Source organism: Patiria miniata, unplaced genomic scaffold (assembly GCF_015706575.1).
Source record: "Patiria miniata isolate m_02_andy unplaced genomic scaffold, ASM1570657v1 HiC_scaffold_7, whole genome shotgun sequence".
NCBI classification, from domain to species: Eukaryota; Metazoa; Echinodermata; class Asteroidea; order Valvatida; family Asterinidae; genus Patiria; species Patiria miniata.
The window spans coordinates 23,865,358-23,888,479 of NW_024037074.1; the positions used below are offsets into that span (position 1 = coordinate 23,865,358).

The 23,122-nt window shown below is 42.4% G+C and overlaps 1 protein-coding gene across 1 annotated transcript in view; it reads right to left on the minus strand.

The window, feature by feature from the left end:
* Positions 1-23,122, minus strand: part of LOC119745046 (lymphocyte antigen 75-like) — a 59,483-nt gene that overhangs the window by 16,967 nt on the left and 19,394 nt on the right. Inside the window, exons 19-40 of the mRNA XM_038221270.1 lie at positions 22,166-22,282; positions 21,314-21,427; positions 20,428-20,664; positions 20,052-20,267; positions 19,337-19,497; positions 18,496-18,606; positions 17,412-17,530; positions 16,781-16,929; positions 15,736-15,950; positions 14,759-14,886; positions 13,888-13,937; positions 13,132-13,302; positions 12,724-12,866; positions 11,994-12,112; positions 11,215-11,348; positions 9,811-9,950; positions 8,705-8,823; positions 8,365-8,495; positions 7,288-7,433; positions 5,433-5,557; positions 4,633-4,766; positions 49-81 (exon numbers count right to left, since the gene is read on the minus strand). Of these exons, the coding sequence (XP_038077198.1) occupies positions 49-81; positions 4,633-4,766; positions 5,433-5,557; positions 7,288-7,433; positions 8,365-8,495; positions 8,705-8,823; positions 9,811-9,950; positions 11,215-11,348; positions 11,994-12,112; positions 12,724-12,866; positions 13,132-13,302; positions 13,888-13,937; positions 14,759-14,886; positions 15,736-15,950; positions 16,781-16,929; positions 17,412-17,530; positions 18,496-18,606; positions 19,337-19,497; positions 20,052-20,267; positions 20,428-20,664; positions 21,314-21,427; positions 22,166-22,282 (3,012 nt within the window). The remainder of the gene's footprint in view (positions 1-48; positions 82-4,632; positions 4,767-5,432; positions 5,558-7,287; positions 7,434-8,364; positions 8,496-8,704; positions 8,824-9,810; positions 9,951-11,214; positions 11,349-11,993; positions 12,113-12,723; positions 12,867-13,131; positions 13,303-13,887; positions 13,938-14,758; positions 14,887-15,735; positions 15,951-16,780; positions 16,930-17,411; positions 17,531-18,495; positions 18,607-19,336; positions 19,498-20,051; positions 20,268-20,427; positions 20,665-21,313; positions 21,428-22,165; positions 22,283-23,122) is intronic.

Genomic DNA, 23,122 nt, shown 5'->3' on the forward strand with positions numbered 1-23,122 from the left:
TTGATCTTTTTAGTACTGCAGAAAAAATTGACTTATTTAAATACTCACATTCAGGAGCTGCTGTTGTGAATGGTATCTCTCCTATAAAAAAAAAAACAGAATAAAAAGAGATGAAATCTTGTTGAGAGAGTTGAAAACTAACCAGATAATCACAGCTCGGCAAGAACAGGAAGATGAAAGCTTGACATCATCCTGACAGGAAATTTAATCATTGTTAATTGATTGCGTCGCCCGGTGCTAATATCCTCTGGATGGACGGGGTTTAGCTTGACAGTAGCGTTCAAGATATTTGAACGATTAGAAACAAGGTCCTGGCTTCAAAACCCACTTTTTTTGAGGTTGGGGGGGGGGGGAGGTCTCAGAATGCATTGAGCATGCTGTTGCTGTCACGTGGCATGGCCCCTAACAATTTTACATCTCTGGTGTCTTGCTAGAGCAACATTTTTACCTCAAATTTCACATGTTGTGAAATTCATCAAGTTTTTAACTTTACCTTTCATAAACCTTAGTTCATCTACCCATCCAAATCACACTACCAATCCCCCCCCCACCACCAAAAAAAGAGCCTGGCATGCATGTCCTACCAGGTGTTGTGCTGACAGTTGTCGTATTCCACGATAAAATTTGACTTGTCCGTCCTGCTGTTGTTGCAGTTGTTTGGGGTAATTCTGTAGTTCCTGGGGCGTCGGTTGGCAACCAGTCCGTACCTACAACTGCCGTCAAATTATTTGTAGTCGGTGTATCAACTGTGGCAGCAGTTACGTTGCTGTTACCGTTCTGGACAATTTCTGGAGTTGTATTTCCAATTGACTGTCCGGTAATGGGCAAAGTCTGGAGGCATATGCTCACAACTACAGTAAGCCAGTATCCACTTAAAGTAGGCGGCTGGAACTTGAATGATCTCCACCGACACTTGAGGAGAAATAATCCCGTTTCTTGATTTCCAAGCATGTTGATTGATCCCTTCAACGTCCACATTGAGAACATGTTAACTCCACAAGACAGGCCATTATTATCCACAATGAACAAGCCATGTTTTAATACCCAGTGATTGTCGCACTTTTCCGTTGGAAACATTCATTCCAAATATTCATTCCAGTCCTTTCAAAACTGACGTAAATCTCTGTGGTACGAAACTTGGACAGTGCTACCTCGCTTGCATGATATATGGCATCCGATGGAGTATCCTCATCATGTTCTTATTATCTGACGTTATCCAACTTAGTGGTTGGATGAAAACCGATAATGCCGTCCCTCCCTATAAAGTCTCAACGGAATTGATTTACAAAAAAAAAAATTAAAACTGGATCAACGAATGGAAGACAGCTGTTCGTTCATCCATCGCTGTGACTTTCACTGTCAGAAGCTCCAGGTGCAGTAGACCTTTTCTAACCTCAAATCTAAGGCTCTGTCAAATTCAGGGAAAAAATGATGCTTCACGGACCTGTCGACCCAACAGAGCCAAACTTGACGATGACAATACAAGGTCAACTTGAACAGTCACTTCTGACAATGTAGGCTCATCTGGGTAAAGGAGGGTAAACCCAGGGCTCTATTCTTGGTGATGGTCCCGTCCTCTGCCCGGAACCGAGGTCATCAATCAGTCGCAGTTGTGATTATACACAAATCTGTTGAGCATCAACGGTGTCCAAGTTCAGATAGTCTCCAGAGCCAGCAAGTTCTCGTTAATCCCTGAAGTCAGTCATTTCTCCCCTCTCTCTCTTTAACACATCAGATGTTGTACTCCGTAACCGCAGACCCGTCGTCCGATGATTTGCTTAGAAAAGGTGGGGAGCAGACTCAGGCATCTCAAAATATGACAACTTCATGAGATATGAATTGTCTCTGGAGACATTTCAGATTCTAAATTAAAAAAGTTTTTCTGAGGTGCTGGGATATCATAATTTAATGACTTGATCAAGTCTGACAGTCAAATAAGGACCACGTGTGGGAGGCATACATATACAAAGCTTAATTTCCTAGATGCCTTAATATCTGTGTGGTAGCGGATTAAACTTTTTGGTTGATACTGAATAAATCAGGATGGTTCAAAGTGACAGATCACAGTGCGCTTCCTGCCCCGATCTCGCGAGGGGGAAGCAGGAGGGGTAACTTCTTGGACCAGAAGTCGGTTCAAGAGGCTACCGTGATTGTACGTCCTGTGCAGCTAACGAGGCGCATCCGTTATGACGACGACAGCTTTTCTGCAGTGACTCGCCACGGCAGCGCCATCGAATACAAACCAAAAACGAAATTGAAAAAAAAAAAAAACCTCTCAAGCAGGGCCATCCCCTCGTATCAATCACACGCCATGAATCATCCTGGGATCGTGACAGGTCGAGGGACGCAAAAGCAACAGAAGGAGGGTAATCGAACCTGAACGACTGCCAATTGAAACTAAATCTACCGCCCACAGCTTTTTATCACCTCGGTTTTTATATTCCCATGGCGACTTCAAAACAGACAAGACTAATTTACTGAAGTGCACCCCTGCGTCAATTAATTCACTTGACAATAAAACAAAAAGGTCACATTTGCTAAAATAAATCTGAAACGTTGATGATCCCTTACATAATTGTTTTTCTCGTTTAAAGTGATATTTGGAAGTAGCTGTCGTATGACATGAACTACACGGAATAAAAGAGGGTTTCAATATGGGATCCCGCTATAAGCAAGTTTGACAGTTATATGTGGTGAGTTCGTTCCAGTTGTTTCTTTCAGCAACACAACCTAAAATTGTAATCATGTAGTTTAGGACCTCGTTCCATTTAAGAGAACGAAAAGACACTTTTTTGTTTAAGGACTCAACTAAACATTTAGCAATGATACAAGCAGAAGGAGTCACTTAGGTGTTTAGAATCATCTAAATTATTCACGGCAGCAAGCTTAATTTTGTGAGAAGAGGGCAGGGTTTAGATTTATGAGGGAAATTATGGGGTAAAACAGCAATGAAGACAACCTGCATGACCCCTCCCCCCCCAAAAAAAAGCCCCAAGATGGCGACAATGACTCAGAGTGCAAAAAAGGTTTTAAAAATGTGCAGTCTTCAAAAGTACTTATCAAAATTACAAAAAAAAAAAAATAAGCTCATCTTAAGAAAAAAAAACTGCTTAAGCCTGCAAAAGTCATTTTGGAATTTTGACTGTATTTTGCAAAAGTCATTTTTGAATGACACTTGCAAAAAAAATGGAGGTGTCCTAAACACGATTACCCAAAATATATATCATGTTTTCTTTTAGAGAAGAGATCTTCCTTGTTATCTGATGATATTACTTACTCCTTGCATGGTTCAGTGGTGTGTTAACAAAGTTGGAAGCCTTTAATCAACCAAGTAGGCAATTCAAGTTGTGGACTTAAGTTATTCATTAATCAAATTTGGCATTCGGTCGGGATCGACTCATTTCCAGTGGGGTCCCTCGGTAGAAGATGTGGAAGGAAACGACAGGTTTAGACGGAGATGAGAAGCCAAAAATCTGGAAGGATATTCCTGGGCAAAATCCAGAGGAATCAGGAAGGAACTAATAATAATCAAACCCACATGTTGTGGCAGGATTCGAACCCGGGTCACGGCGGTGAAATCCAAAGGAATCAGGAAGGAACTAATAATAATCAAATCCACATGTTGTGGCAGGATTCGAACCCGGGTCACGGCGTTGGAAGTCCAGGAAACTATCGCTACGCCAACCTGTCCCAAACTTGCAGTAATGAAACCCCCCCCCTTCTCCCCCCCCCCAAAAAAAATCAGGGTCCAATTTCATGGAAAGGCCAATCAGAAAAATATTGTTTATGTAAGCAAAAATCTCAGCCGATAACCAGTCAGAAGCAATATACTTTACATTACATTTTGGTTGGTAAATTGTTTCTGCTAGCAAGTTTGTTATGTGCTTAGCAAATTTTTGTGTTCTAAGCTTCACATATACACATGGCATGCACAGTGTATGGATTGATGTACCGGTACTATCGCGAAGGAAGATGGCGCCCGATTGAAACTGATTTAACGGCTCCCCACCAGCCTGTGAAGGGGTACATCTGCACAAGGCTGACACACAAGAGAACCAATGCATGTACGTGGAGCTCTATCTTTTTCTTGTGCAGACAATGTACTTGTAGCACCTCAAGTACACCCAATAGTTAACAGAATTTCCTGCATTTTTTTTGTGCAGAGCAAATTGAAAATGTACTGACTGTGCATTAAGGTTTGGGGCATATTGGCATCATTCTATACATCAGTTTCAAATATTGCATGCATGCAAAAAGACTCAAGCTTTCCAAAAGTTTGTGCACAAACCTGGATGTGCCAAGCGAGGCTACATTGTGTACAATGATGTCAGGCTATGTTCGAATCACTTAACTACGGCCGGCAAATAACACAAGATTCCATACGAAGTGGCTGCAGCCGGCGGCCAGTGGCTTCCATAGGTGTACGTGTTATTTCTGGCCATAGCCAGATGATTTGGACACAGTCTTAGCCCTCTAGGAATAGACCCAAGACCTAATGACGTAAATGGCTTTGTTTACATATGCGCTTTCCCATCGTCAGGATTCCAGACGAACATGCTAAACCGTGATTTGGCTGGCGTAGGCAATTTTACCCTCAGGCCTACTTAGAATAGCTGTATGGAGACAACCTACCGTAAGGCCTCATGCAGATGGACAGTTTGCGTAAGGAGCAGTCCAGATCGCCCCATTTCTGGTTGCTTGGTTGGATCACGACGCAGTCTTCGCCCTGGCCGATGTTGTTCGGTGCGCTGGTATCCCACAGGGATCTGGGTGCAAATATGTCAAGCTTGATTTAAAGCCAAAAAAAAAAGTCTCCGGTTTCTGGTATGGAGCTTGCCCCAAAAGTGGTGCGGTGACACGCCTTTTTTTTTTTTTACCGTTTTTTTCTTCTTCAAATGTCGGCTGATGACTGCAAATGGCACCCGACTAAATTTAGTGCAAATATGTGGGAGTCCAGAGAGGCCAAATATAGCTTATACTCGATTGTAACCCCATCTAAAAACACGTTAAAATTGTGCAGCAGCAGGATTCCAGTCAAACCAGTGAGTTTGGCAGTTTTGAGACATCATCTTACATTGAACAAAAAAAATTTCATTTTGCCGACGCGCATGGCTACGGCAATGCGTGCCCATACCAGAAACTGGAGACTTTTTTGTGTGGCCTAACTCCCTAGCATGATTTACCAGGAACCATACCAGGAACAGCAAATTTACCAGGATCAGCAAATATTGCATATCACCTTTAACAATTTTATTAGTTGAAAACATCACAACTTTTATAGCGAGACATCATATACTAGGTATGAATGTATGTGAAAGTTACCAGGAGTCATCGAGTTGTAACTGACACACAAGATTTTGGTGTTGGGGGGGGGGGGTGTCATGCCCCCTACATGTTACACCACTGCCTGTGTGAATGGGAGGACTACTTACACTAGGGGAGAGCTATCGGTAAGTGTAGTACCATCCACCCAGAAGAAATTCCCCTCTCTGTCGACATCATGAAGTCCGATCCAGTGGTTCTTGCCGCTGGGGGTCACGAAACCAGCAAGCCAAGTCTGATTAAAAAACAAAAAAACAAAATTGATAATAACAATTAATAATAATAATTGTGCTAACATAGCGCTTTTCATCGTATCAACAGTCTGAAAGCGCTTTACAATTATTACCCCGTTCATCAGACCATGGGACCACGCGGCAGCCGATACCAGCGCTCAATCGGTCCTTGACCCTCACAGGTACCCATTCATACTCCTGGGTGGAGAGAGGCAATTGTAGCCAAGGGCACAAACACCATGTTCCTGGCAGGGTTCAAACCCCAGCAAGCAAGTAACCACTGGACCATGGCATTCTACATTAACCTGTTAATATTCTGCATTAACCTGTAGATTAACACCGGTGTTCTCCTGGAGATGATCAGAGCAAACTGATTGGAACGATGAGTTTCGCAACCAACCGGTTCGTTTCAAGAGAGATTCTTCTCCGCATGGTTTTACCGCAAACCCTCACTATAATGCCAGTGATGTTGTCAAGTCCATCACAAGTCCAGTCATGAAGTAAAATCAAACGTCCATTTACAAGTCCAGTCACAAGAAACAGGGGATGAACAGTAAAAAAAGGGAATGCCTTTGTCGAAGCTCATTTGAAGAGCTTGTGACATGAATTGGGACTGAAGGACTTGTGATGGACTTGTGAGGAATTGCAGGGACTTTTGATGGACTTGTGAGGACTTGTGATGGACTTGTGAGGACTTGCAGGGACTTGTGATGGACTCGTGAGGACTTGCAGGGACTTGTGATGGACTCGTGAGGACTTGCAGGGACTTGTGATGGACTTATGAGGACTTGCAGGGACTTTTGATGGACTCGTGAGGACTTGCAGGGACTTGTGATGGACTCGTGAGGACTTGCAGGGACTTGTGATGGACTCGTGAGGACTTGCAGGGACTTGTGATGGACTCGTGAGGACTTGCAGGGACTTGTGATGGACTCGTGAGGACTTGCAGGGACTTGTGATGGACCTGTGATCTCAGCTAAGCCTAAGATCGATCTCAGAGCTGGGACTCGTCTTTGGTCTAAAGCCCGGATCATACTTCATGCGAAAGCGAATTTGACGTCATAAAAACATTCGCTGCGAATTTCGCCGGAGTTGAAATATGTTCAACTTTTACGAATTCGCAGCGCGAATACTTGCCACAACGTCACAAATTCACGTTCGCTTTTGCTTTCGCGCAGAGTATGAACCGGGCTTAAGATGAGTCGTAAGATAAGACAAGTTTCATGAAATCGGACCCAGGGGACTCAATCTAAAAGGGCTCAAAATACCAATAGGAAATATTCATTTTCACAAAGCGGTTTTTCGATAATTCTCTATTGTTATTGTTATTGACAGGCATGCAACTGGGAATTTATTTTAAAAAAACCAGGAAACTCCAAACCACACAAGATTCTGTAAGGTATTTTTCAATTTATAATGGCACCCATGAGAAGCACAAAACGAGGAAATCAGTGGATCCAAGGAAAAGTTGCATGCCTGTACCTTTGGTTTATTATCCATCTTGTTTTAGTAGCCCACAGGCTAAATTGTACGGTGGATTATAATTATACCAAATAAAAAAAAAGTAACAAAAGACCAAAAAACAACAAAATATTGAACAAATTCAATGATCAAGCAGTGATTATCATTGTTTGCCTAAATGAGTCAAATATCAAAAGAAAAAAAAACATTGATTTTAATTATTAGTTTTATAGATTTGACTGATTTTGATTAAGAACCGAGGAATCCTTACGTTCGTGTCCAGGCTGGTGACGACAACCAGATCAGCTAGGTCCACTTGGCAATCTGCCCTGGCATCGTTCCAGGCGAGGGGTGTGCCAGTCTTAAAGATGAAACAGTCACCCTGGTAGGCGGTCCATCCCGTCGGACAAACAGAGGCTACGACAAAAATTTCAAAAGTTAATTCAGAGAGTTCAAAAATGTACAAATATCATGGAAAAAATGTTGCAACCTGACGCCACTTTTGAAACAAAAAAAATACTTTTTTTTTGCTTATTTTGTACCTCAGAGAGTGTACTTTCATGTGAGAACTGTAAGGAATATGTTGATGAAGTCTTTAAGAGAGATTTGTAGGCGAATGTGTGGCCAACTTAGTGAATGTTTACATTTCACCGCATGTTGACGTAGAGGAGGCCCTCAACTGACGCGATGGAAACATGTGGTGACGTGTAAAAAATCACTAGGTTGGCCACATATTCACCTGCAAATCTCTCTTAAAGACTTTGTCAACATATTCCTTTCAGTTCTCTTTCAGAGTTTCAGTTCTCTTTCAGAGTTTCAGTTCTCTTTCAGAGTTTCAGTTTTCTTTTTTTTTCTGTTCGAAAGTGGCGTAAGGTTGCAGCGTTTCTTCCAATATCATTTTCTTTTGCACAAAAGTGGTCTAACTCTTAAAGTAGGGTGCATAACAAACTTGTTAAAGTTTTAGCCCAGTGGCTAGCTATACACTGTGAGAAAACAGCGAAAAAGTATGTACGATTTTTTGGGTCACGTAACTGGATTCCATAAACAAAAAAAGGTGTGCCCGCAGGGAAGCCATGTTAAAACCACCTTCAATGTTGATTTTCTTTCGATCAACGCAATATCTGACAGAATAATTTCACAGGCTGATAACAGTCCTATCTTCATTTTGTGCAAGCTTTCTGTCATTAAATTGGTAGGAAATTTTCTGGAGAATTGCAAATGAGTCTTGGTTGAACTTGCTCAAGGCTTTGTTTGTTCAGCGCACAGGGGCCACTGATCTGTTAAGATTTCTTCTTGACTTGAGGATGAGTTAAACTGATGCGAGACAAACATGACTTTTTTTACCCACCTCCAATTTTCTGACAGACGTAGAATCTCTTGTACGTGCAGCGATTGTCGTCCCATTTCCCGTTTGGTTTGAGCACCACGCAATCCTCACCATCCGAGAAATCATCAGGGGCCCCGCCGCTCCACAGAGAGCTACAAAAACAACACCAAAGTCATAGTAATACTTGGGAGTTTCATCAAAATATCACAACCCTTGTCTTTCATATGAAGTGGTCATCTTGTTAGTGAACCTCTTGCTATCTAGCGCAGATGTCTTACCACTCGAACTCCAAGCTTGCCAGCGTCACTTTGCCATATTATCATCTTGTTAAAAAATAAAAATCAGTTGCAGTCATTCTTACGTTAAGCTAGGGTCGAGCTGGGATCCGTCGGTCCACATGAAGCGACCTTCGTTACTCAGGTCATGTAGACCAATGTAGTGACCATCTCCTGCCTCAGATACGTACTTTCCAGCCCACGCCTGACAAGCAGAAACAAACAAAAAACAGTGATGCCTTAACCTATTTTTATTTTCAAGTAACTTTCAAATTGAGGGAGACTTTCAAAATATAGATCTATTCCATTAAATTTTGGTGAACTCTTGAGCGCCATGGTTGGATCTGTGCTTTCACGAAATGTGATTGTGTACGAAATTGGATTGCCATCGATCGTTCGATCGTGCTGCCATCCGTCAATCACCTTTTCTTTATAATTCACAGCTCTGGAGGATGTTTGTTAAAAAGAGAAGTAAAGCCTGATATTTTACACGAGATCTATTATGCAATCGCATTTCTGCATGATCGAGCGACAGTGCAAATCCAGCAATCACACCTAACAATATCACTTCAAGAAAAATGTAAACAAGTGATTTCCATCCACTTCAGGTCTTCTCAAATAGAATATGGTTTCAGACACATACAAGCTTGTAATGCAGTAATTTTCTAATGAATAGACCCTGAATTCTTTCTAAACAACTGTAAAAGTCAATCTTTAGCATATAATTCTCCTCCTTGTTTCAACATTAAACTTACTAAAACTTCGAAATAATTTTGCTGACTCTGGACTGCTAGTCTGAAATTTGGCAAAGGAAAGTCCATTTTTAAATTTAAACCATCGTTTTAAAGTGTAAAATCTATATTTTAACCAATTCACATCGTATGACGCGTATACACGCAAAGGTTCTGTGGTATTCGGAATGGATGACGGATAAACACGCAAGGAGCGAGGCCGTAAATATCTGTCTGTAACCCGCTCACAGCGAGTGAGGCCGGAAGTATCAGGGTGTGCTACCCGCAGATGACGGCCTGAACCCGTCTGGCATTGAGGCTCGTGAAAACAATCCTGGCCTGGGTTCAGTCATGTCAAAATAATCCTGGCGCAAACTGGTTAAATATTTTAAATAAATTTCTTGACCAGCTGCCCAGAAATGTTTGATTTTGAAAGAACGCATCAAATCTCCTGTGCTTACGTTGGTTTCCACGCTGTCAATCTTGGCCAGATCTCCCTGGTAGCCTTGGCAGGTCATTTTGGCATCGTTCCAATTCTGGTAGGTTGTCATGAAGCGGTAGCAGCGACCCTTGTGCAGCTTCCAACCGTCAGGGCACAAGACTGAAAGGGAACAAGGAGGGAGAGAGGTCCAAATAATAAGCCAATTAGGTACCGATAACGTGCACTAACTGCTGATAGACCTTTGTGACCACCCATATTTACGTTACACACCTAGTGTGGACATTCTTTTGTTTTATCGTGTAGTTCAGAAAAACCTGTGAAAAAAACTCATTTTACTCACACTGTGAAAACTCTTTCAACCCAATTTTTTTTTCTATGATTTCTTGGCCTTTTAGTGTTTCTCTTCATTGATAGCTTCACTGATAAACCTAACCCAAAAATGCCTCTAAACCTGTTTTCCAGAGAAGGGGAAACACTGTGTGGACGTGGGCAAGTCCACACAACGTCGCTGCTACCTGGTTTATGTGGACATCTTTTGTTCGACAGTCCACACAGTGAATGTAATGCTTGTACATTATGACTTTTTGTTGTGAATGTGCACAAACTCATAGTATCTTTGCATCAGCGTCAGGCAACGTTGGCAATAGGTTCAAGTGTCCCTCCCAGTGGTCCCCCCCAACTCTCCCCTGGTAAACATCGAGGGGGTACTTGTGCTTTGGCTGAATTTCAATCATTTCTGAACAAACTGCGCTCATTTTTGTGTTCATGAAAGTCATAGTGTACATCACGGATGAACGAGGATACAGGACGAACGATCATGTGGATAGTGTGTAGATTCCCAGCTTGGTTACCATTTTCATGGTGTCAATAAAACATTTCTTTATTCATAGTGCCCTAGGCCTTTTTTGCTAGGATGCAGCCTCAATCCTGCAAAATCCTCCAATTGGCCTTATGGAAAAATAGCATAGCCTCGTCAATCCTGCAAATTCCTCCATTATTTCTTAAATATGGTCCGTGGAGGGGTGACCACTGCCTGAATCCTGCAAAATCCTGCTGCAGTGACTGTCAATATGTTGAGGCTTGGCTAGTGACATCCTGGAGCAGTACCGAGAATTTCAAGCATAATCCCACATTTATGCATGGCTGAGCAAAAACAACACAAGGTCCGGCCCAAGACTTTGACAAAGTGCATCCTATGAAATCAGTAACGCATGAAATTCCTCCACTTTGGCAAAGAGGATTTTAAAGGATTCAGGGCGGTTAGGGTTAGTCATACGTGTAAATCCAAGTATGGACACTGGTGTGAATTCACCCATTCAGATTCTACTATCGTCTCGGTAAAATCTCATAAAAAAATCAGTCCGATGCAAACACTGTTACAGTAACCATGGTGCGCATATACTCGTGCACAAGTCCGACTCACCTATAGGCCTTTGGCAGATGTGTGCTTTGTTGTATGTGCAGGTGTCGTCGTTCCATCGGCCGTCCGTCCTCAGCAGAGTGCAGTCTTCACCGACAGCGCCGTAATTATCGGGTTGCCCCGCATCCCAGAAATTCCTGAGAAAAAAAAAGTCTAGAAATAGTTTATCCTTTTTCAGAATGCACTTCTTCAAAAGGATGAAAGATTTGTTGATCATTAATAGAGAAAAACTTAGAACATTTATGAAATTGAACAGAACATATGCTGGAAATGGGACAGGACATTTTCCTTGATTAACTGACAACTGGCATGCTGTCTTGGTCAATTAAACTTCTCGATACCTTCTTCTCACAAGAACCCATCGAATATAAAGCGTATGCCTGCCTGCCATTTTGTCTTTAACTTTTTTTTTCATTTATTTTTCTTTAGCTATCACTGAAGAAAATTATGATGAAGATGAACAAAATTCTTTGTATTCTGTAGTAGAGGAAAAAACAGGCAAGAGTAGTGGCAGATCCAGTATATTTCAAAAAAGGGATGGTAGGGGTGTTGGAGTCCAGGACTTTTTGGGGAAAGGGGGAGGGTTAAGGATCAATCACTCAAGATCTGGAATGCTTGAGAAACGACAATAATCAGGGAACTTACGGAAATTTGAGATTTTGTCTATGTGTAATTAATTAACAATTGCTGGGGGGAAGGGGGGGGGGGGGAGGCTAGTTAACCACCTACTTTACCCCCTTGCGAACCCACCCCTGCAAGAGATACAGTCAAAGTGAACTTACGCTAGGACTGGGTCCAGTGGCGTGCCATCGACCCACTCAAACTGGCCTTCATCTGTCAGATCATGCAGACCGATCCAATGGTCCATGCCAGTAGATGCGATATTGGTAGTCAGCCATGTCTACACACAAAAATTAAAATTGCGGAAAATTAACGGACAACATAAATTAACAGGTATGAAATAAATTTGGCACAACTCCAAGACGCAGTGTTGTAACAAGTCATCACAAGTCAGTCACAAAAATTAGTAAAATTGTCTCATGGCCTGAAGTACAGGGGTAATAATTCGGGCAGTCCACAATGCAGTGCGCCACCAAGAGTTTGCCATGGAGAGTCCAGTTTTAACGTTTACGGTTGGCAAAACACGGCCCATTTGAACGAGTGTCAGTAAACAACTTGAGCTAATTTGTTATAGATTGGGGTAAAACGTTCTGACGCCTCACAAAAAAACACCATATTGATAAAAAGAAAAGAAAAGGGAAAACAGATCTCCGAATCATACGCTTACCAAACTACTGACTGGAAGAACTAACAATTTCAAATGTCCTGCGCTGCGAATTTGTCGACCATCTCCCACAATGCAATTGGAAAATGAACTCTCCGTGGCAAACTCTTGGTGGCACACATTAATCGCCCTAATTGTTAAGCACTTTGGGACTTGGTTTTACAAGTGCTATATTAGCACCACTTGTTATTATGATAGTTATTCATAACATTTTTTCGTCGTCTTACGTTCAGGCTAGAGCTGGAGATGATCACCAGGTCGGCTTCGTCGTCTAGGCAAGCTGCTCGGGCATCGTCGTGGCTCAGCATCTGAGGCCTGAAGGAGTAACACTTGTCCTCATACTGCATCCAGCCGTCTGAGCATCCCAACACTGGATGAGGAAGACAGAGAGAGCAAATCAAAGATGCGATTCCATATTAAAAAATCAAACATTTGACCAAGTCTAGAAAATCTCTGAAATATCTGTTGATGGGTGAGTTGCATACCTAAATACTCCAGCTACACAGACCAAAATGAGTTTTTCATGGAAATGGCCAGGAATGTGATATTTAAATACCTTAGAATTTTGTCCATGCAACACATGACTTTGTCCCATATGACACAGGTACATTTCTCCATCAATTGACTTGTCTCACCTCTGGACGTCTTGCAGACCCAGCCGCGTCGGTCGTCACAGTTCTGATCGTTCCAGCCAGCCCCGCTGAAGAACATCTCTGCGCAATCCTCTCCACCATCGAAGGCATTGTTGGGCTCACCGTAGTTCCAGTTGGTGTACTGAAGCACCGATCCGTCCGTCCATTCAAAACCTTCATGGCAAGGAAAGCAACAAAGCATTTAATCAAAAAGTCCTGATGAACAAGCAAAAAGCTTGACAAATCAATGCACTGTGGTGAGTTCGTCTGTGGGAACGCAACGAGTACAAAGAGAAACAATCACTGGGATTGATAGGGTTCAACTATTTTATGACCGTCGCTCGGACATAGGTCCGACTGCTTCAGAATCAGAACAACAGCTAACTAATTCCTTTCTTGTAAGCTGTACTTATTTAACACAGTGTTTGCATGGAATAAAGAATCGAACGTTTTAATAATATTTAAGACATAATTTTATAAATTAAGGTAGCGTGTCACACAAAACAACTTTACGCACTCTGCCAAAAGAGGGCGCTAGCGCGACAAAACAAGTTCACGCAGTTTACATGAGTGTCTGGTTTATGCACAGCAAGAATGCATCGTCGGTGCAGTTGCTCTGTGCTCAAAGCGTGCCGTAGAGGATTATTTAAGCAATTAATTCATAATCGATGAGCAATAAAGTCCCAACAATTATAAACACTTTTTTACGCAGTCTGCTTTCCGTCCCTGTGAACAACAGAACCTTTGTACAGTTCTCACCTCCTTCATTCTGAGTGTCGTGGAGCCCTATCCAGAAAGTATCCTCATTGCTGTCAAAGGCAAAGAAAAGAAATTTGACAATTCATCAAAATGGAATTAAGCACCTTGACAAAAAAAGTAAAGAAAAAAAGTGATCACAAATAAATGCTCAATTACTCAATTACATTGAGGCACTAATATTTAGAAAATAGATGCCCAGAAAATATATGCCACAAAGTGAACATTATAGGACAGACTAATTTTATGCAAATATGCAAATAACCATTGCATCTCTTTAACGTGGGCCTCAAGTGCATAGGGGCAATTATTTCAAGCATCCATCCCCTTTCTCGCATTGTAACCACGGAGAGGGAACTTGTACATGATGTCTAACAAACCATCGGAGATAGAAGTTAAGGATATAAAAGCTATTTTTTTAAGGGGGGGGGGGGTTGACAATAATAATACTGGAGTCTTATATAGTGCACGTATCTACCAACAATTAGGTACTCAAGGCGCTGGTAATTATGTCTATTTTAAAGACAGGTAAATGAAGTTGATGAGAAATATGGGACCAATTATGTAACACCTTTATAATGGTTTACAAGGTGCTGCGGCGCATATTGCAGCAACTGCCAGAAACACCAGGGCAAACCCCTTCTCTTAGCGATAAGTGTTACTGGGTTCTTTAATGTGCATTACACAACACACCTGCGGCTTTACGTCCCATCCGATGGACGAAGCAATAATGGCAAAGTGCCTCGCTCAAGAGCACAAGCCCCATGTTCCCACGGTCAGGATTCGAAACCATGTACCACGCACACGAATCGAACACCATGACCATTGGACCACCATTGTAAGGCATACAAATTCACGATTACAATCAACTCACTATATTCCAGCGTTTTTGACAAAGTACACCTCTTCCTCAGTGCTATGGAAGCTGGCCAGGTTGGCACCCACGCTGTTACAGTAGGCCTCAGCATCCCAGAAAGATTTCTTGTCTGCTGGATCATACACCTATTGACAATGAAGTTAAAAAAATACAACTTGAAGATATCAGGCATGCAACTGGGAAATCACAAAAAAAGAGGAAATTCAAATTTTCCCCAGACATTGTACAGTGTTTTTCTATTTTCAATGGCACACATGGGAAGTAAAAAAAGAGGAAATCAGCTGATCCGAGGAAAACTTGCATGCCTAAGATATCAATGTTTATTTATATTTCCCATTAGTTGTTCAGAATGAAATGCAAATGTCTACACTTATATGTGAGCGACTTTCTTGTGTGACATTAAACAGACACGTTGCTTTGTGTCGAGTGGTGCCGTGAAATTCGCCCCTGGACTTTTGAATAAATGGTCCTTTGTTTCAAATAAAATGCATCAACAAATATTCCCTCGCCCCCTTGAGAAAGACACTGACAACTATGGAGCCACCAACACAGGACTGGTTAGCTCATTTCGTAGAGCACTGAAACGGTATTCCGGAGGCTGCAGGTTCAAACCCCCTTCAATCAATTTCTTTGTTTAATTGTTTTATTATATATGCGCCAATCAGTTCCTATTGTGGTTTTATATTAAAAATTTGTAATAAAAAGCTGTATTCTCTCTGAGAGATCTACGTTTGCTATTTTCCCAGGTTTGCAGCATTGCTAATGCTGTTAGCATCGTGACTTTGGTCGTGATCCCTGGCTACATGGCATATACAGGTTTATGGCTTCCGACTAGAGACGCTTGAACAAAGACAATGACAAAATGGGGAGCTGCCAACACAGGGCTGGATAGCTCAGTTGGTAGAGCCCTGGTCATATTCCGGAGGTTACAGGTTCAAACCCTACCCCAGTCAATTTCTTTGTGCAAGTTTCACCTTGAAGCAGTTGCTGCCCCAGCCGACCCAGCCCACGGGGCAGCCCTGGTTGCTAGGCGACGTGGGCACGGGTGGGTCCGTTACCACGGGAGCCGGTGTGTAGCCGGCCCGCTGCGCCTCGCAGATGTAGCTGAAGCCTGCGTTGCAGCCGTCGACGTTCCAGAGACCAGCCGCGCTGCCAGATGTCACTGCGACACAGCTCCCCCTAGAGTCATCTGTGGGAGTGAGCAAACCGTGAAAATATCTAGTTCTAGGGTTTGTTCCACTCAGATGAAACATTAAATTGAACATCAGCTTGGCACATATTCATCCACAAAAACTCCAGCAGCACCGAGTTTCATACCTAACAAATTTACAGTAGCGGTGGGCAAAATCTAATAGTAAAATTTACATTGCCCCAATGCAAACTTCCATCCAAAACTTTTTTTGATTACAGTCCTTTTCCAAGGTCTCTTTCTTAAAAAGGGTGAAAACCTTTAATTTTGAGAATATTAGAAATTAAAGGATGCTGCGAACTGTTTGTATTACCTGAAATATTCTTTGTAAAATAAGCAGGGCCTGAACTGTTGATCGAAGCAGAATTTTTGTAAAAGCAAAACTGCCTTTAAAAAAATGATTCTGGTGTGATTGAAGCTTTTACTACTACTAGTGACTCGTGCCAATGATGCGTGGAGCTGACAAGGCTAACAAAATTTCATCAGCTGTTCCGATCCCTAGCGAGGTTTTCTCCCTCATCCATTGCTAGACCCAGATGTTGAAGGTCTTGGCGGACAACATCATGCCAGCGAGTACGAGGGGCACCTCTGGGTCTAAAGCTTCAGACCCTCCAAATTTAGCAGATCTAATTTTGAAAACTGTTGACCTTATTCTTGATTCTCTTATTTACTTCTCTCTATAGCCATGTCTGATTTACTTGGCTAGGGCTAGCGATTACACATGTTTCTATGGAAGTGGCTGTAGCCACTTCCAATAGCCATGTGTTAAACTGCCAGTCATAGCCAAGTCATCCGGACAAGGATTAAGATTTGCTATGATTTGTCCTTACCAGGCTGGCCTCTGTCCCAGTGAGTGTAGGTGATCGGCGCGCCGTTGGTCCACTGGTACGAGCCCCTGGTGTCCCCTTCGCTCATTCCGATCCAGAACATCTGACCGTTCTGCAGGCCCAGTTGGCTGGACATGAACGACTGCTCAAATCTGAAAGGGGAACCCAAATAACTAAACCTGAGCTCTTGATGATAATGGCACTTTAAGGGTCCATCAAAACAGCAATTTTTACAAATAAAAAGGTTATTTCTTTGCATGGAGTCCATGTTTAATTTTAATTTTAGGAAAAATAGTAAAAATATTGAAGTGGATCAAAGCAGACTACAATCCTCCATAAGAAAAGAAACTGCGAATACTTTCAACAGAAGAGGACAAAAGTTAGTTTATAAATTTTCCTTTTGCCAAAATTATATAGAATACTTTCACCCATGACCTTCAAAATCTGTTCTGATCAAACGGGAACAGAAGAAAATGCAGGAAAAAATTCTGCAGAGCAGTTTAAATATCAGCTGAAATTATACAAAGTATTCATAAATCCCAATTTTTTTCCTAAATTTTCAAATATCCATTTTTGTCCCATCAAAAGAGAAAGGGAAACATTACAGCCCTCTACAAACAGCAGTTGCATTTACCTTTCATTCACGACAATGAGATGAGCTCCCATGGACTCACAGTCTGACTTGGCCTGGTCCCAGGACACCTCAGGGGTGCCTTCAATCTTGTAACAGGACGCCTCAAAAGCCACCCAGCCCTGTGTGGAAAACAATGCAACAATATACAAATATTGACTGCTTTGTGTAAGGGGATAATTGACCTATCCCCGTTTGCAAGTTAGCCACGCCCCTTAGACAACCTATGGATGTAGTTTTGTTTGTCTCAGATGTTGCGCGTTCCGCGTCCATTTGTATATCATGTAATTGGACAATATTTCACAAGCTGCGTTGACGGGATTCTACCGTGATTCTACCTTGATAGGTCAATACTGTGATGGAGCTATGAACATTTATTAAAAAGGGCCTGGCAGCCGAAAATTGCCCGAGCCCTAAAAAATTGAAACATTGACAAATTTCCAACAATTTCATTGCTCCATTTACTCCTTGTTCAGGGCACTTCTATGGTGCATGCGGTGCGGGCACAGTTGCTCAACATCTCCTTAAATAGAGATCATTTAGCAGGTTCACATAGCCTGTGTACACCACAGGTGGCACGGAGCGAGGGATCTGGCGGAGTTTTATTTTTTACAACACTGAGTGGTGTATAAACAGCTGTGTAAAACCAACCATGTGACAGCTCTCGACCAATAGGAATAGCTAACTGTAAAAGGTAGTTACAAATATGATATATTAAAAGCAGTACTCCGTGGGCTCAAAAGTAATAATGCTCCATTGTAAGCTAGGTTTACTACATCATGAGTTAAGCAGTCAATACTTGTTTTAAAAGAATTTGTGAGAATTTCTTAACAATTTTATGGAATTCATTAAAACAAATTTGGAGTTCTTTTTCTGGACTCCCGTGCACAAGTACCCCCTCAACGGTTACAAAGGGAGAGTTGGGTTAGACCACCGAGAGGGACATTCGAACGCATTCCTGCTGGCGCCCGACGTTTTGGACACATTCAGAATGAAATATACATTGTGCATATGGTGGTGTATAGCCACAAAAGGCATACTCAGTAGTAGAAACAAACTGCTAACAGACAATGAGTTACTTGCTTACCGCATCGCAGCCACTTGGAGTGATTGGGAACTGAGTCGGTCCCAGGTTCTGCTTCATCTGTTTGCAGATGTAATGATTGCGGTCCTCACAATCTTGATCATTCCACCGACCCTGAAATGAGACAATTTCAGCATCAACGTACACCTTCAAATATTTTAATTCTCAAAACTTTGGCCTGCAGTATAAAGTGGGATTTAGACATGAAAGAATGGGCACTGACCACCGACCTCTACATTAATTGGACTGGCTGCTACATGCTGATTGGCCTATCTTGGATCCCCATAATATCACGCTGAGATGTACATGTACACCATTCTGCGGTTGATTCTTTTGAAATTTCACTTTAAACAATAATTCATCGAATAATAATCAGTTATTCTTCAGACGTTGGCTAGTCCTACTGAAATCTCAAAAGCTGGTTAGAAAATATAATGTATATTTTTGCTGCCTTAATTTTGAAGAAGAAATCTAACACCAACTACTTATAAAAAAAAAAAAATTGCTTTTACTGTGCTTGCGTGAAGGGTGACCCACCAAGGTGAAAATTCAGTTCATCTGGTTCAACTGGTTTCAACTGGTACCAGTTGAACTGGAAAATGATGACTGGTTTTGAATTGGTTTAGCTGGTTTGTTTTGAATTGGTCCATCTGGTTTTGAACCAGTTAAACCAGTTCAAAACCAGTCATCCATTTCCAATTCAACTGCTACCAGTTGAAACCAGTTAACATCAGTTCATTGAACCTGGTTTATACGGGAATTTTTAACTGCCTCTTAGCCATTGCCAAAAGCTAATCGTGCCGAAATATCCCGGTGGCTACAAATTTGTGAAATTCTCACTTACCGAGGTGTAGACCTCCACGCAGTCTTCGTTCTTGCCCTCGTAATTGTTGGGTTCGTTGACCTCCCAGTGAGTAAAGGTCACGGGTGACCGGTCACTCCATTCAAAGGTCAGGAATACGGCCGTGTCGCTCATGCCACTCCACACTTGTCCGGTCAGTCCCTCTGATGAGGAAACAGAGACAAAAGATGAGCCTCTCCTAAAGTTTGTCCGACGTCAGGCAGTATAACTTTCCATTCACTACGCTTAAAATAAGTCTCACAAGATCATTTGCTTTTCATGCATTTTGTTCATTTCCAATAATAACGTCACTCAAAATCCAACAAAGAATGTTCAAAACCTAACTCGTTGAAGTTTCAGCTCAGTGGATATTACACTTTTCGAAAAAAAACATGCACAATCTTTCGATCACAAAACACAATTTTGTCAACAGCCCTCTTTGTTTTTAAAACAAGTCAATTGACTGATTGTTGGAAAGCACCTACTTTCCTTGAGTTCTCCTAAATGACATCAAGCTAGACAGGGGTAACAGGCAGGGCAATTTCGGGCAGAACAGACGGGGCAGTTCAGGGCGATACAGGGATGAATGGGCTAAGGTCATTTTCGGCAGTATCAAAATAATACTCTTTTGCAATTCCGATGGTCTTGTTGACTTAAGTCCCTACATACTGAAATGCTTAACCTACTCTGTTGCATGATACTGAGAGGTGAAACCTACTCTGTTGCATGATGGAGACGATGTAGTCATTCTCATTCATGTCGTGGATGGACATCAGATCGGCACCCATCGTCCGGCAGTCGCGTAGGGCCTCCTCCCAGGTCCCGTCCCCTGGCTGGGCCTGGTAGCAGTAGTCACCGTAACCGGACCAGCCGTCCGGACAACGGTAGCCTGGGGCGAGGGTGGCAGGGGGCGTGGGCGGGGCCACACCTGGGACTGCAAGACAAACGAAAGAAATCCTATATCAGTAAAGCCAAGAAGTATTTTAAGAGAATACAATGCATTAAAAATGCGAGGTCTACATGGGTTGGAGTTATTAGACTTTTTTTAAGGAGACTGCTGGTATATCTAGTATCAGAAATAAACACAGACTGACCAATCTGGTAGTAGTCCAGCCCGACGTCCGTCTCCAATCGCCCCACACTGTCCCTGTCCGTGTCGCTCAGCATGCAGTCCTTTGTGGTCCGGTCATAGTCAAAGGACCGGCAGTCAAATGATGTCTCCATGACGCAGCGGTGCGCGCACTCCTCCGGGTAGACATTCCTCAGGACCAGGATGTCCGAGTCGGGCAAGTAGGCGTTGGGGTAGACGGTGAAGTGGGTCACTAAGTAGCCTGGATATTGAGTACAAAAAAAAAAAATAGGTTACTCAACACACATCCATGTGGATATGTACGATATTGTGCACGTCTATGCACCATAAGGGACTGTGATTGACCACAAGAGGGAGCTATTTCCCAAAGGGCGAGGGACATAGGACCCTCTTGTTGTCACTCACAGGCCTAAGAGCAACCTCGTTTCCATGGGTACAATCTTAATTGCTGCGCCATGTTGCTTCCAATCATGCCTTGCGTGATCTTAACTCCTGGAATTGTCTAATTTAAATGTGTCAAATAGTGGCACATTTAAATTAGGACTGCAGTTGATGTATCTGACGCGCGACGGCCTTGTTTAAAATTTTGAAAGTTGTTTTTTTGAAGAATCAATCCTTAGAAGAAAAAAAAAGTTTGACATGACGTGCATAGAGCGTGAGCGCATGATGAGGGCGTGCACTCTTCGAAATATGCGCTCTGAATAGCTGGTCAACGTCGTTTATGTGTTCATCACAGCCAAGGGTTAGTGAAGGAACATGCACGCACCCATGGAGTTGTGGCCGGGCTAAGGGTCAAATATGTGCATTAACCAGTTAGAATTCGGCTCTCCCTCATGAATATGTATGAGGCATAGTAATACAAGTTCGGAGACACCTGTGTCATTTCTTACCGTTTTTCTTGCACACGTATCCTTGCGTCGCAGCACAATCAATGTCATTCCATCTACCGTTGCTGGTCAACAGCTCGGCGCAATTCTCACCGCTTCCGTATTCGTTGGGCTCTCCTGTTCATTTTTAAACAAAATTAATAATAAATAACAAATGTTACAACAAGAATAATAATGATTTGGAAGGCTAATCATCCTTAAGCCCGGTTCATACTTCACGCAAAAGCGAAAGCGAAACGAAATTCGTGACGCCAACAATACGTTCGAAGCGCGTCCACCATTGTTGACGACATGAATTTCGCTTCGCACTTGCTTTCGCGTGAAGTATGAACCGGGCTTACTCGCAGCTGAGAAGCTGAATTGCGAAGGGCGTGGCTACAACGTGGCATGTATTGGCGCCTTTGGCAGCCGTCATAGGACCCATATATGACCATGGAGCACAGACTGAGATCAAAAATGTTCGATTTTTCCGGAGGGAGGAAAACCGGAGGGCCTGGAGAAAAATCCTCGTGGCACCAGAGAGAACCGACACTCTACTCACATATGGTCCGAGCCCGGAATCGAACCAGGGCCACAGTGGTGAGAGGCGAGCCCTTTACGCACCACCCATGCCATTATAGTCCCTGGCTAACAATAGTAAGACATCCTCATGAAACTTCTTGGTTGCGTCTTCTTGTTGTGTGCTATGATATGTCAATCGGTATCCAGCGATGCAACCAAATCATTCAACTAGTTCATCCATGGTCGACTAGCGTGAGCTCAAGTGAAGTTCGAACTATGGCTAATCATAATTTGCAATTTTACTATTTTAGTTTTGGACTTTTGCAAATATTGTCAAGTGATTTGAAACTTTACCTGCATTCCAGTTCAGGAATTTAAAAGGCGCTCCATCACTCCACACCCATCCGCCGCTGGTAGCGATGTCATTGGCTCCGATCCAAACGTGTGGCTCCCTCTCAGTCACCATCCGGGCTGTACACAAATAGAACAGAGAACAAGATGACTTGCACTAGACCTTTACCATGCTGCCACCATTGCAGTCACGTTCCCTGTATCCAATTACAGTACTGGATGATGATTTTTTCTGTGCAAAAAGGAATCAGACTATTTTTCCTTCCAGCTTCGCTTTGGTTACTTTAATTTGAATGGGAAAAAATCAAGATGGCCGCAATATGGTAATGGTCCATCGTTGCCAGATCTAGGATTTTAATAGGACCATTTGCATTTAAGCGAAAAAGTACCTGCTAACTTAATGACAGAAACCTTGTTCAAAGTTGCAGATAGGACTGGTATCAAATTTCTTATAAAATTATTTTGCCTAAATGGTGTCATTTTGGAAGAAAACTAACACTGAATTCAGTGGTTTCAAAATGGGGTTCCTGTGGGCACATTTTTATCCCTCCTGTTAGCAACGGAATCCAGTTACGAGACTCAGAAAAGTGCACAAATGTTTCTCTGTTTTGTCAAAATGTATAGTTCCCGCTAAGCCGAAATGTCAATATGTTACTTGTGTCCTACTTAACATTTTGAGCACTTTTGTATCTTCAAATGAAATGGGAATAAAACAATTATCCTATGTACCTCTCAGGAAAACAGAGTTTAAATCAAGTCAATCACAAGTCCAATCACAGATAAAATCCCAGCTCAAATCACAAGTCAGTTCACAATTGACAGGAGATGAACAAATGACAAAGGAAAGTTTTTATTTCAAGTCATTTAAACAAGCTTGTGAATTGACTCATGATTGACTTGTGATTGAATTGAGATTGACTTGAGATTAACTTGAGTTAAAAAGAAAAAAGTGGCCATTTA